This window comes from Sciurus vulgaris (genome assembly GCF_902686455.1).
Source record: "Sciurus vulgaris genome assembly, chromosome: 3".
NCBI classification, from domain to species: domain Eukaryota; kingdom Metazoa; phylum Chordata; class Mammalia; order Rodentia; family Sciuridae; genus Sciurus; species Sciurus vulgaris.
The window spans coordinates 170,951,335-170,965,366 of record NC_136463.1 but is presented as its reverse complement, the minus strand read 5'-3'; the positions used below and the strand labels follow the sequence as shown (position 1 = coordinate 170,965,366).

General features: G+C 42.2%; 2 protein-coding genes across 4 annotated transcripts; one reads left to right on the top strand and one right to left on the bottom strand.

Annotated features, from left to right (window-relative positions):
* Window positions 1-451: 451 nt before the first annotated feature.
* LOC306655791 (SKA complex subunit 2-like) lies at window positions 452-1,427 on the bottom strand (the record flags this gene model as incomplete). Its single annotated transcript, XM_079130401.1, has 2 exons — window positions 452-832; window positions 1,422-1,427. The coding sequence occupies 2 exons, from the start codon at window positions 1,425-1,427 to the stop codon at window positions 452-454; spliced, it is 387 nt and encodes a 128-aa protein (XP_078986527.1).
* A 5,548-nt stretch (window positions 1,428-6,975) lies between these two features.
* Window positions 6,976-13,645, top strand: RESP18 (regulated endocrine specific protein 18). 3 transcript variants are annotated; one of them, XM_079135557.1, is made up of 6 exons: window positions 6,976-7,169; window positions 9,431-9,535; window positions 10,457-10,589; window positions 10,817-10,856; window positions 10,968-11,057; window positions 12,926-13,107. In XM_079135557.1, the coding sequence occupies exons 1-6, from the start codon at window positions 7,064-7,066 to the stop codon at window positions 12,974-12,976; spliced, it is 525 nt and encodes a 174-aa protein (XP_078991683.1). In that variant the 5' UTR covers window positions 6,976-7,063; the 3' UTR covers window positions 12,977-13,107. The 3 variants fall into 3 exon arrangements, with proteins under 3 accessions (XP_078991683.1, XP_078991682.1, XP_078991681.1); XM_079135555.1 differs by lacking the exon at window positions 6,976-7,169 and adding an exon at window positions 7,258-7,992 and having other exon boundaries at window positions 12,926-13,624; XM_079135556.1 differs by lacking the exons at window positions 6,976-7,169; window positions 10,817-10,856; window positions 10,968-11,057 and adding an exon at window positions 7,233-7,992 and having other exon boundaries at window positions 12,926-13,645.
* Window positions 13,646-14,032: the final 387 nt, after the last annotated feature.

The window sequence follows — 14,032 nt, the reverse complement described above, 5'->3', positions numbered from 1 at the left end:
GTAGTCTCACCAAAAATGATTCCCATCTGCAATCGACATTTCAAAAAATGGAAGTTATATATATACACACACATAAATTCTTTGTGTGTATGTATATACATAAAACAAATATGCTGCTTATTCTCTAAATTCTAAAGCATACTCATTCACATATTGACTGATTGAACTTATATAAACATTCTGACTTACTGAAATATATGTAAACATTCTTTTATGACAGGCCAGAATATCTACATTATCTCAACTTATACAAAAAGAAAACAGATCCAAAATAGCATTAAGGAACTTCCTTAGTTAAAACTGTAAAACTCTGTGTGTGTGTGTGTGTGTATGTGTGTGTGTGCGTATACATACATATATGTCACTTCACTCCCATTTTATTCTTTTGGCTAAATTTTTAACAAGTGTTCACATGACTTCCTCCTAAATTTCTCTGGAAGGGATCTCTTCACTAGTTTCCTTTTGCAAGTTCATTTTTTGATATGTCTGGCATGTGAGATTTTAATTGCTCTGTCACAGTTTTCTCTTCTTCAGTCAGAGGTAACAGCTGCAGGTCTGTTTGCTTTTGTAGTTTTTGTATCGTAGTCTTATTCAAAGTAGCATAAATGCGGCTCTTAGTCTCTTTCTGTTCAACAGCAACTGGTTTAAAGCATGTGTATAAAGTTTGATAGCAAGACTTTACTGCTGACAATTTCTTTAAGACTATAACTCGATTTTTCTGGCCTGCTGAATAAGGATGATGAGTCTTGATTTCATATCCCAGCCTGTAGTGAATGTTATCCTGATTAGAGTCAGCTTTTTGGAATATCAGTTCAAGCTTACCCACCTCCGCCTTCACATTGAATAGTTGTATTGTGTTTTTTGCTATATATTTTCATGTAGTTTTTTCAGTGGTTGCTCTAGGGATTATAAATATACATACTTAACTTTTTTTTTTTTTTTGGCACAAGGGATCAAACTCAAAGGTCTCACTAAGTTGCATAGAGCCTTGTTAAATTGCTAAGACTGGTTTTGAACTTGTGATTCTCCTGCCACAGCCCCCCGAGTCTCTGGTATTACAGGCATGTGCCACCACACCAAGCCACACTTAACTTTTCACAGTCTACTTATAATCACTATTTTATCATTGGAAGTGAAAAATGCAGAACTCTTGCCAGCAAAAAGTTCTCTTTAACACCTTGCGTTAATGTTGTTGTTATCAATTAGAATAAATTACATCTACATACATTGAAAACTCTTGTCAGATAGTGTTATAATTTTTGTGTTCAACCAACCATATTTCAAATAACCCAGGAATGGAAAAATATCTATAATATTTATTCAGATACTGACCATTTCTATTGGTCTTCCTTCATTCCTAATGTTTCTGCAAGCAATGAATTATCTTAGTTTTTCTTCACCTGAGAATGTTTTAAGTTCACCTTCATTCCTAAAATATGTTTTTTATATATATAGAATCTTGGGTTGACAGCTTCTTTCTTTCACCAAATGTTATCCCACTTCCTTCTGGTCCCCATGGTCTAAAAGGAAGAATCCAGTCACTCAAATCAGTGTTCTCGCTGGGTGTAGTGACTCACACCTGTAATCTCAGCAGCTCAGGAGGCTGAGGTCAGAGGGTTGGGAGTTCAAAGCCAGTTTCAGCAATTTATGGAGGCCCTAAGCAACTCAACAAGACCCTGTCTCTAAATAAAACATAAGAAAGAACTTGGGGATGTGACTCAGTGGTTAAGCATCCCTGGGTTCAATTCCCAGTTCCAAAACCAAAACAAATCACTGTTCTCCTTCAAGCAATGTGTTGTTTGAGATTGTTCTGTTTTTAGTTTTTAGAGGTTTATGATAAATCTTTCTTTTGTTTCTAGGGATCAAACCCAGGAGTGCTTCACCACTGAGTCACATCCCCAGTCCTTTTTATTTTTATTTTAAGACAGGGTCACACTAAGTTGCTGAGGCTGACCTCAAATTTGTGATCTTCCCACCTCAGCTTCCCCAGCCCCACACCCACCTGATGGAATCATTTCTATTGATCCATCACCAACATGTGAATTGACTCTTCTGTTGTATCTATTCTGCTTTTGAGTTCATCTATTTCCTTTTTTGTTTTTTAGTTATTGTATTTTTTTTCATTAGAGTATCAAAAAGAATAACCAGTGATAGGCAATACAATAAGGTTGGATAAGTAACCTCAAAACTGACCATACAGGGATTTGCAGATAATAGTAAAGGGTCTAGAGCTTATGCAATGTGCAGAAGAAAATCACTGGGGATTTTAAGGAAGGGAATAGAATGATATCACATATCATTTTTAAAAACTACCCTAACACTATTGGAGAACATATGATATAGATGAGAATGGGATGGATAGACCTGTTAGGAAGAATTGTCTTGGTCTAAGGAATACTGGTGGCTTGAACTTGGCAACTACAGTCAAGTTGAGCACTTCCAGGGCGCCATGCACTGTGCCAGAGCAGCCTGAGCCTCAGGAAACTCTAGATCCTCATATATTTAAAAACAAACAAACAAAAATACTTCTGAATCCTGTCACCATGGCAGCTGTGCTTCTTCTGCCTGGATGGGCGGTAGAAGTGACATCATCAGCACTAAATGACTGATTCCCACAATGAGAACTGGTTACCATGGTGCTACTAAGCATGAAAACAAGAATCTGCCATTCTTCTCCAGGCTCAGGATCCTTGACTATTTCTGAAGCTAACAGAAAACTGGGAATTGGGGATGGCGGGGGACGGGGGTGGGGTAATTAGGTTATGGGAGCCAAAGGGAGGCCAGCTGTCAGGTAATTGCTGAGTCACTGTTCTTCCAGATCTGCCCTGACCAAGATCACTAGAGCCTGCTATCTACTGTGGAGGGGGAGCCCCACACAAAAATTCCTAACACCATTCTCTCACTTTAGAGCTTCTCTGAGCTGTTTCCTCTAAGTAAAACTACCAGATCAAGGCCTCCCTGTCTTTCCATCAACCCTCAGGGGGCCATTCTAGGAAAAACTGCTATTGGATTTTTCATGGAAACTCTTTGAGCCTGTCTGGAGGCAAAAGATTGGGCCTCAGCAAGAGCCTCTGAAGTAAAATGTGTAAGACCAGTACAGATACAGAGGGGACATTTGAGAAGGTAACAAGGAACAGCACATTTCCTTGGTACAGATAGAATCTAGATTTTTGATTCCTTTTTCTTTCTGAGGTAGGATAGAAGAAATATAAAGGATAGATAGAAAGGAGACAGGAAAGAAAGGGCGATTATAAATTTAATCTTAAAAGTCTTGCACTAAAGTTCATCATATCATCACTCCCCAAGCTAGCTTTTTTCCTAGACCTGTCACTCCCAAATTTCTGGAAAATCTGCAAATCTTCACTCAAAATCTTGAAATTGTGGAAATTCACTCATGAAGATAACCTCGTGCAACATACTATCACATGTCTTTTTTTCGTAGATTAAGCAAACGAAGATACACAATTTTAAGATACCTATCATATAGGTTCCATTTCAAATATTATCTATTAATAAGATCATAAGACAACACCCACCTAAGGATTCTGAGAACAGCTAGACCACCAGAAACCATCTTATGATCTCCAGGCTCATATCATCCCCACATATCTTCACTGTGGACCCCAAGTTCAATAGGCCTGAGAACCTCCTTGTTTTCTGAAAGTATTGCCCTCAGCACTGGAATTTCCATGAAATAAATGGCAAAAAAGAAGTGCAATATCAATGCTTGTGCACACATTTTGATAGGTATCCTCTTGGCAGACTGAAATCTTAAAAGGGAGAGAGGAACACACCCACCTGTGCTTATCCCACTTGAAGACCAACAGGAACATTATACTTCTCAAAGCAGGTTCACACTCATTTGCTTCTAGGTCTCAAATTTTTCCATAAACTATTTAGAAATAATGTGTCTCTCTCTCTAGCAATCAGGGAAATACAAATCAAAACTACACCAACATTTTATCTGACTCTGACCAGAATGGCAATTATCAAGAACACAAATAATAACAAATGCTGACAAGGCTGTGGAGTAAAAGGTATAGTCATACATTGTTAGTGGGACAGAAAAGTAGTAAACCACTCTGAAAGGCAGTATGGAGATTCCTCAAATAACTAGAAATGACCCAGCTCTCCCACTCCTTGGTACTTATCCAAAAAAAACTAAAATTAGCATACTATAGCAATACAGCCACTTCAGTGTTTATAGTAGTACAATTCACAAATGCCAAATTATGGAATCAGTCCAAATGTACATCAATAGATGAACGGATCAAGAAAACGTGGTATATATTCACAATGGAGTTTTACTCAGTTATAATGGAGTTTTATTCAGTCATAAAGAAGAATGAAATAATGGTATCTGCTGGTAAATGGATGGAAATGGAAACCATAATGTTAAGTGAAATAAACCAGGCTCAGAAAATCAAGGATTGAGCCAGTTGCAGTCGAGCCTGTAATCCCAGTGGCTTGGGAAGCTGAAGCAGGAGGATTGCAAGTTCAAAGCCAGTTTCAGCTTAGCAAGGCCCTGTGCAATTTAGGAAGGCTTTGCCTCAAAATAAAAAATAAAATGGGCTAGGGATATGACTCAGTGGTTAAGTGCCACTGGGTTCAATGCCTGGTACCAAAAAGAAAATAAAAATGAAAAAGAAAACCAAGGGTTGACTATTTTCTCTAATATGTGGAAGCTAGAGCAAAAGAAAGGAAAGAAAGGAGGGGGTTGAGGAATTGGATATGATAAGTATATAAGGAAGATCAGTGGAATAGAAGAAAGCTATCAAGAGTGAGGAAGAAAGGACCAGAAAGAGGAGGAAATATGTAATGAATTTAACAAATCACATTATATGCATATATAAATGTGCCAAAGGGAATTTCCCCTTTATGTATATATAGAAAGTACCAATCAAAAATAAATAAATAGGGGCTGGGGTTCTAGCTCAGAGGTAGAGTGCTTACCTCGCATGCATGAGGCACCGGGTTCAATCCTCAACATCACATAAATAAATAAAATAAAGGGATTGTGTCCATCTACAACTAAAAAAAAAAAACAATAAAAATAAAAATAAATAAATAAACAAGTGAAGGGAAGATCAATAGAAGAAGGAGAACATGGGGAGGAACAATAAACTGTATCAGACATAACTTTTCTATGTTCATATATAAATACACAATCAGTGTAACTCCACATCATATACAAGCACAAGAATGGCAAGTTATACTCCCTGTATGTATGATGTGTTGAAATACATTCTACTGCTATGTATAACTAAAAAAGAACAAATAAAAGTTGTTTTAAAAATATGGGAAGGGAGGAGGAGAAGGAAGTTTGGAGGAATGGGGATAAAAATCAAATTCCATGCATGTGTGATTTTGCCAAAGTGAACCCAAGTACTATGTATAACTATAATGCTCCAATAAAAAATAAAAATCATAAGTGCAGCACACAATCATTGATAACCAGATAAACTTTCTGTTTGTAGCATGGTAAAATAGCTGTGTCAGATCCTGAAATTAACATGGAATAAATACTCCAGACAAAATGTAAAAATTTTTTAAAAAGCCGTACAGAGTCATGAAGACCAACCAAGCACAAGAAAAATGAGAGAATTTTAATCCTTGAAGAAGGGAAGCCTCACCAGGTGAAGCCCATATTTAACAGGTTTTCCCCCTAAAGAGACTTCACAGTTCACTGCAGTACGAAGAGAAACAGAACTCAGAAGTGACATCTTACTGGCTGAGAAGCAGAGTTGGGTGTACAGAGATGCCAGGGCACCTGGAAATTAAAGAAGAAATCTGGAAAATGACTGATCTACAGAGAAGGATTTCAATATTCACATACAAATTCTCCTCAAATCCTTATCAATTTTCTAAATAGCACAGGTACAGTGTGAGATTTCAAGGAACCTAATATGAAAGCCAGATAGCTGACAGGGATTTTGTCAGCTGCCACAGTATTAGGGAGAACAAGTCTGAAGTTCAGAACCCATAAAATTAGAGGGAATTGGTAAACACCTTGGGGTTTCCACTAGAATTCTGAAAGTACCACACATAAGGTGTAATGACCATATCCCAGAACTAAAAGATACAGCTGAAGATTAAAAGCAGAACTGAAATACTCCTGGCTTAACTGGCTGTAGGATCAAGACTTTCTACAAAACATTTATTTGCCTGCCAGAACAAACGACACTTTTTAAAAATAGATAATGTCATTCAGGACATTAACAATGTCAACCCAAAACGTCCAGGGGACCATAAAAAATTTATATTGAAATGCCAGTCTAAGGTTTAGAAAGCTCACATCTATCCTACAAATATACATTGGAAGCAAGAGATCAGTTAGCCAGTTAGTTATTGCAAGACCTCTATAAAAGAGTACAGTGGTTTGAACCAGGGAGATGGCAGAGGATGTGGAAAAAATGTGAATGGATGTGCAATAAATTTTACAGGTCGGATCCATATGATTGCTAAAAGTTTTCAGGTGGTTAAGGATAAAATAACAGTCAAGGATAAAAATAAACTATATTCATTTAGGATCTACTGTTCTCAGTTCATATTTATCTCTCATAACAAACACGTGACATAGGTACAATTTCCCACCCACATTTTACGTGCGATTGGTTTTTCTAACCTTTGACTAGTGGACTGGGAATAAAGGCGGTGGTCCTTGAGACGCAAAAAAGAGCAGGGCGGTGCATGGAAGCTGGGGTTGTGGCTCAGTGTGGGTTTGATACTAAGCATTGAATAAAAAAAAATATAAAGTTATTGTATCCATCTACAACAACAACAAAAAATTAAATTGAAAGGGGAAAAAAAAAAAAAAAAGCGAGACTGCGAATTCCAAAAGGTGCGCAGTGGAGGGAGGCGGTAAGGGAAAGGAGCAATTGGGTAGGCGTCCTCAAGGGCAGGGCCCGCTAGCGATTGGCCGAGTTGCAGAGGAGGGCTATGCAGAAGATCCCGCGTCTCTAACCGGTGGAAAGCGATAGGCAGCCCCGCACAGTCCCTCTGGCTGCTGTCTCCACTTTCAATACGACTTAGGTGGGGGAGTGAGCGCGTAGATCCCGAGAGGATGCAGCGCTGGCTGTTGCTTGGGGGCTCCAGGGGGCTCCGGCTGCTCGTCTGCTTCCTGCTGTTGAACAGCTGTCCAGGGGGCTGCAGCGACATTAGTGGCCACGGTCAGGAGAAGACCTGGGGGGTGCGGGCAGGGCCAAAGCAATTCTGAGAGAGGAGGGTCAAGAGGCCTCAAGGCTTAGGAAACTCAAGAGGAAAATTATGTGTTCGGGGGTATGAGAAGAGAGGAATGTATAGAGAGAGTATCGCAGGAAGAGGTAGACTTGGGATGGGGCTTGGCATGTGGTGTCTGGACCTAAGGGGAGCGGGTTCAAGGGAAGATGGGGACTCGGGAGGAGGTCAAGAAGACAAACGGGAGAAAGGGCGGCTACAGGAGAAGCCAGACTCGCTGAGGGACCAGGGAAGAGATGACCTGGGTTAGGTATTGGCGAGAGACCAGGAGGGCTGGTCTTCGGGTATGGGGTCTTGTCTCCAGGGAGAAGGCTAGGTCGAGAGACAAACCCAGGCTTAGTGTAGGCCCACAGTCTAGTGACTGTGATCCGATTTCCAATGAGGGAAAGGTGAGGCCGGGGTAAATCAGGATGGCGGGGATGGGGGGGCGGGGGACCATCCTTCTTCCTCCCACTCTGCTCTGCGCCATCGGGGGTAGGCTCAGCGCTGACTCACACGGTCGGAGACGGACTGCGCAGACTCGAAAATGCAGCGACCACGTGGGGGAGACAACGGAAACTCCTAATTTGGCACCCACTCCCCCTGCCCGATCCTTGGGTTTAGAGGCCAATGCAGAAGACTCGCAAAGAGCTGTGGGAGGAGGCCTGGTGGTGGATGAGAGGAAGGTTGGTGGGGAAAGTACCGCCAAACCCCAGCTCCGCCTCCACACCAGGCTTCGCCACCTCTCAGCACCACGGACAGCGTTTGCTGGGTCTGGTAGGGGCGTGTTCCTGTCTCTGCTTTAGGATCACAGCCTCAGAAAATTATCTCCCCTTCCTGAAGCTCTTTTCCTTCACAGTGGGGTTCTGGAGGTTTCACTCCTTCCTGAGGCCAGGAAATTGTTATTAGGACTCCATTTGATTGCGGAGAATTCCCTTTTCTAAGTCATGCCTATAATGATTCATGATAATTCCACTATAAATTTAAGAAGGAAGGAAAGGAAGGAAGGAAGGAAGGAAGGAAGGAAGGAAGGAAGGAAGGAAGGAAGGAAGGAAGGAAGGAAGGAAGGAAGGAAGGAAGGAAGGAAGGAAGGAAGGAAGGAAGGAAGGAATGAGGGAGGGAGGGGGGGAGGGAGGACGTGGTAGGGACACCTGTAATTACCAGTGACTCAGGAGACTGAGGCAGAAGTATTGCAAGTTGGAGGCCAGCTTCTGCAACTTAGAGACCCTATCTTTAAACAAACAAACAAACAAGCAGATAGATAGACTGGGTGTATAGCCCTGCAGTTAAGAGCCCCTGGGTTCAATCTCTAGTAACCCATACCCCAGGACTTTCCTTCAGTTCTATCCCATCTATCTGTAATCACAAAGGTGTGTTTGACATTAGGGAATATCTTCCTTCACACCTATCATTCCTTTATGCACAACTGGGTGAATTGTTGCTTTCAGTAGAAGTATTCATACTCTCAAATCCTGTTCATAGCAATATAGATGGCCCTCCATGTCTATGCATTCTACATGAGGGAGTTCTGCATCCTCTAATCCAATCAACTGTAAGTCAAAAATATTCAGGAAAATGTGTCTATACTGAACATGTACAGGTTTTCTTCTTGTTATTCCCCAAACAGTACAGAAAAACAATGATTTACATTTTGTTAGGTATTATAAGTAATTTAGATGATTTAAAATATACAGGAGAATGTTCATAGGTTATATGCAAATACTAAGCCATTTTCAATAAGGTACTTGAACATCTATGGATTTTGGTATGGAGTTGGTGGACCTAGATCCAATTCCCTGAAGATACTGAGGAAGATGGTACTTTCTCTAAAAATTCCAAGTCTTCCCCTTAACCCTCATGCCCTCTAAAGCTTCCCTAAGATGGAACTCACCTTCTTCCCTATAATCCACCATCCATCTGATTATCCATCCCATATGGTAGCTTTCTGAGCCTCTCCTCACCTGAACCTCCACAGGCTACTCTTTACTTTAAGCTTGGTTCTTATCTAGAAGTTGGCATCAAGGGTGAATGAGGCCCAGGGCCTGAAGAACAGGACAGGTGGTAATGAGGGAAAAGATAACTGGAAGAAAGAGAACCCGAAGGGGTGGAGGAAGAGCCTGGCTCAGGAATGGCAGTGAAGGAAAGCTAGTTGCTTCTTTTCCCCTGGGATCTGGAAAGCTTGGGCTCCTTGCTGATACCACTATTTTTCCCTTAGATGGTAAGGACCAAGTAGGAGCAGGGCAGCTCTGGCCCTTCCAAGGATTTACTTCTTCAGTCTTTCGGCACTTACAAGTCATACTCCACCAAATTGTACCTCAAGGTAAGTAAAAGGTGAAGAGCAAAGGTTGTGGCCTGGTCAGATTATGGGGAAGCACAAAGGAGCTATCTGATCTGAGGACAGTTTCTCTTTGTCAAATGTCTCTACCTGAAACTGGAGTGGGGATGGATCTAGATGGATGGGCTGCTTGCACTTGAACATTCTAGAGGAGCCCCCCAGATGCTACTAGAAGAAACCCCTGGGAGAGGCCTTGATCAAATTCCCAGGGACTCAAGCCCCTGGCACTATCTGAGTTTTTCCTGAGCCAGAACTCCTTAAGTTCTCAGCCAAGAGCACATGCACACCCGTCAACCTCTGTGTAGGAAGCAGGGAAAAGTATCTGACAGAGGAGAGGGATGAAAGGGAGCAGAGTCCACTGGAGACAGATGCTGACCCTTTCTTAGAGCAGAGTTTTATGAATGGAGGAGGGGAAAGTTAGATAAAAAAATCTGCCTTAAGTTCATAGTACTACTGCTAATGCCTACTATGCTTACAATGCATAGTTTTCAAAGTACATCCCAGACCAGCAACACCAGAATCAACAGGGAATTTTTCAGAAATATTAATTCTTTATTTCCACCCCAGACCTGACTTTTGAGAACAGCAATCTGAGTTTTAATAAGCCTTGAAAGATACTTTGATGCATACTAAAGCTTGAGAATCGCTGCCTCTGAGTTTTCTAAGTACTCTTTACATTCTTAACTTCACTTAATCCTCACCATAGCATCAAATGAATCAGCAAAGAAACTATAATCAGAATTGTAATTGAATATTACATGCCAAGCATTAAGCTAAGCAACTTTAATATGCCATCTTATTTAATTCTCTCCACAAAATGTGATCCCATGTGTACTTGAGGGAAACCTCACCAGGATCCCTGCCAGTGTTCCAGATGGTAGCTCACTCCATCCTTTCACCCCGCAGGTCTGTTATGGAAGGATGACACCACCCAGGATGTGATGACCCAAAAGATGGAGCACATCAGTCTACTCCACCCCCAAGACCCATGTGTGAAGGATGGAAAGGCAATTTTTTCCACTAAAACTACTGGGATGAGGTGTGTGAGGCCAGTGGTTGCCCATGCTATCTGGCAGACACAGAGCAGGGAAGGAACGGGTGCTAAAATTGCAAATAGGAGCTATCAGGAGCATTATGCGGAGAATGCTTCAGAGGTCCTTTTTTGGACCAGCAGGGAATAATTCCCACAATACATTAGCTATACCTTCAAAAGGGGGTAGGTGGATTAGCAAGCCTAGGCCCCACTGTCATCTCTGTGTCTTCCAGGGGCAAGCAAGAGGAAAAGCTTCAACTCTTATTTCCCAAGGTGAGATTCATCCAGGAATTATGAATCCCTGACTTTGTAGCAATGACTTTCCCTCTGGGACCCTCTCATCCTTTTCTGCCTCCTTTCTGACTCCTGCCTTTCCTCCTATAGAGCCCAGTGTCCAAGGTGAACAGGGATCAGTGCTTTACCTCCAAAGTGGTTTCAAAGGCCCTGAAACAAGAGGTAACCAACCCCATCAAGGTGAGGGACTAATTTTTTTCTAGGGTAGTTGTAATCATCAAAGATCTGTTTAAATGAGAGTAGCAGGTATGGAAGAGGCAATGGGTATTTAGGGTGATAACAAATAAAGTGAAGAAAAAATTTTTCTCCTTTCCCTGAGAAAGAGTAATCCTGCTTTCCTGTATCTCTCACAGACTACCTATAAGGCATCCATACAAGAAGTGAGGGATGGGATGTGGTGCAGGTGCTGAGAACTTCTAAGGGGAAGACGAACTACAAGATCATGCATCAGCATTGAGTTAGTTTTTGTTGTTGGTGGTGGTGGTAGTTGCGTGGTACTGGGACTTGAGCCCAGAGGTGTCTTACCACTGAGCAACATCCTGAGTCCTTTTTTTCTTTTTTTTTTTTTACTATTTTTGAATTTTGAGGCAGGGTCTTGCTAAGTTGTTGACAGTCTCACTAAGTTGTTGAGGTTGGTCTTAAACTTAGCAATCCTCCTGCCTTAGCCGCCTAAGTCACGGGAATTATAGGCATGAGCCACCATGACCCACTTGGGCATTGAATTCAGAACAGGCATTGAAAACTTTAGAGTTCTCAAAATTAGAGAAGAGGGTCCTCTTTTTACCATATGCTCTTTTGTATATAGCAAGCGATAGCAAAACTCCTTTGGTTAAGTAGAAGACACAGCCCTGAGGCCTCACATTCGGTCCCCGCCTTGCTCTATTCTGTGGCCTGGGCAAGTCACCTGGGCAAGACTCAGAGATATCTCCTTGGGATCTTTGAATTCTGCAGAATCTATATTGGAAACCACCCATCTATTATTCCACCTATCTTTATGAGATATTGGGGCCCAGGATGGTTATGAGACTTGGTCAAGATTGCATAGTGTTCATGGCAGAGCCAAGACTGGACCCAAGTCTCCTGATCTCCAGTTCTTTTCCCTACATAGATCCTGTTTTTCCTCTCAAGGACTGTAGCGGGGGTGGGGCTGTTCCAAACAACAGACACCCCCACATTGCTTTCTTTGGACTAAGACCTAAACTATTGAAAGGTGACAGCCAGAAGATATAAAGCAAAGGCATCCCAGACAGAGAGCATTGCAACCACACATGGCCTTTGACTAGAATACTAAGGTATATCAGAGTAGCAGACAGAAAATTCACTGGCATAAGATGCACTTGGAGAAGTAGTAGTCACCCAGGACTGATCACAAGGGGGGCCCACGAATCACAGTGAAAGATTTGGATTTTATTCTAAGTGCAGCAGAAAGTTAACTGGATATTTTAAGGAAAAGAATGTTGTAACATTACATACAATTTTAAAAAACTACTCTAGTGATGTTGGGGAATCAATGGTGAAAAGAGTAAGAATGAAAATGGAGACGCCAACCCTCTTGGTCCAGGGAGATGGAGGTAGCGTGGACTTGGGTGGTGGCAGTGGACCCAAACACCTTCCCTCCACTGGCCACACCCTCTATCTAGAGGCCTCCTGCACTTCAGGGGGTCCAAGTCCTCATGTTCTCCAAGGAAACCGGCTCCTACTCCCATAAAGTGGCAGCTGGGCTTCCTAAACCTGGATTGGTTGCCAGGGCAACATAATCAGGGCTAAGTGACAGGGACCTACCTGTGGGGGATTGGTTGCCGTGGTGCTTTTGAGAATGCAAACAAAGTGCTGCCATTCTTCTCCAGCCCCCAACCTAAGGGAAAAATCACAGCAGGAAGAGGAACTATATGTGGGAGCCAAGGGATCAGGCTGTCAATCAGTGGGCTGAGTCACTGTGTAGAAGGCTTACTTAAATCAACTTTTATTGAAACATTTGGAAAAGGAGGACATGAAAGAGGGATTAATGCTCCAGATCTTGACTCCAATTCCTGTTTCTTCTCTTTCAGGAATACTCTGGGCCACTTCCCACTGCAGGCCACAACCTTGTGGCTGATTGAGACCTCACATGAAGGTTTCCTTCTCAGTGCCCTCACCATTGTCCCTCACCTCTAGAGGGACAGTTGTTGGATGACCCAAATATGGACCATTAAAGTGGACTTTATGAAAATGCTTTCTGTGAACTTGTCTTAAAGCAGAACAGGTGGGGTTTGAACTTTGCCAGAGATTCCTAAGAGAGAGAGGTGGGGATGAGGAGAGCACAGTTCTTGAGGCTGGCAGAAGGCTGGCTTCTGTCTGGTTTTCCTTCCATTGATTATTCATGAAATGAAGAAAGGATGGGGCACAGCTGGAATGGCAGCCTTCCCTAACCACATCCTAGCCACGCTGTGTGGTCTGGTTGTCCTTCCTTCATGTTATGGGGAGGTGGGCTCCACATTTGCCTCCAATCATTCTTTCCATCTCTCATGCCAGATAGACCTAGACTTGAAGTTTTATGAAGGTCCCCGCCTCTAGCATTTGAGCTGTGATAGAGCTTTTCCATCCATTGTGCCCCAAGGGTCAACAGAGCAGTGCTGAGATCAAATTGTGCACACATTTAACATTTCGATGGCCCTTGTGGGTTTGCTTCTGATAGTCTAACATCTTAAAAGGGAGTGGGAGGACTGGGGATGTAGTCCAATGGTAGAGCCTAGCATGTTCTAGGCTGCAGGTTCAATCTCCAGCATCAATTGATGTATCAATTTTTTAAAATAAAAGGGAGTGGAAACCAGGCATAGTGGTTCTTGCCTGTAATTCCAGCTACTTGGGAATCTGAGGCAGGAGGAATATAAGTTTGAGGCTAGCCTGGCCAACATAGCAAGACCACGTCTCAAAATAGAAAAGGATGAAGGTGTAGCTCAGTGGTAAAGTGCCCCTGGGTTCAATCCCGAGTACCCAAACAAAACAAAACAAAGAGAGCAGGAAATCTGATGACCCATGCTCAGACCAACCAAACACCAGAATGTTCTCTTTGCAGAGTTTTATTTTCCTCAAACCATTTTCATATTCATTGGATACTCATGGCTGTAAGCAAACAGGCAGGTATCAAGATTGATTTTTTCAAGATGACAGAATAA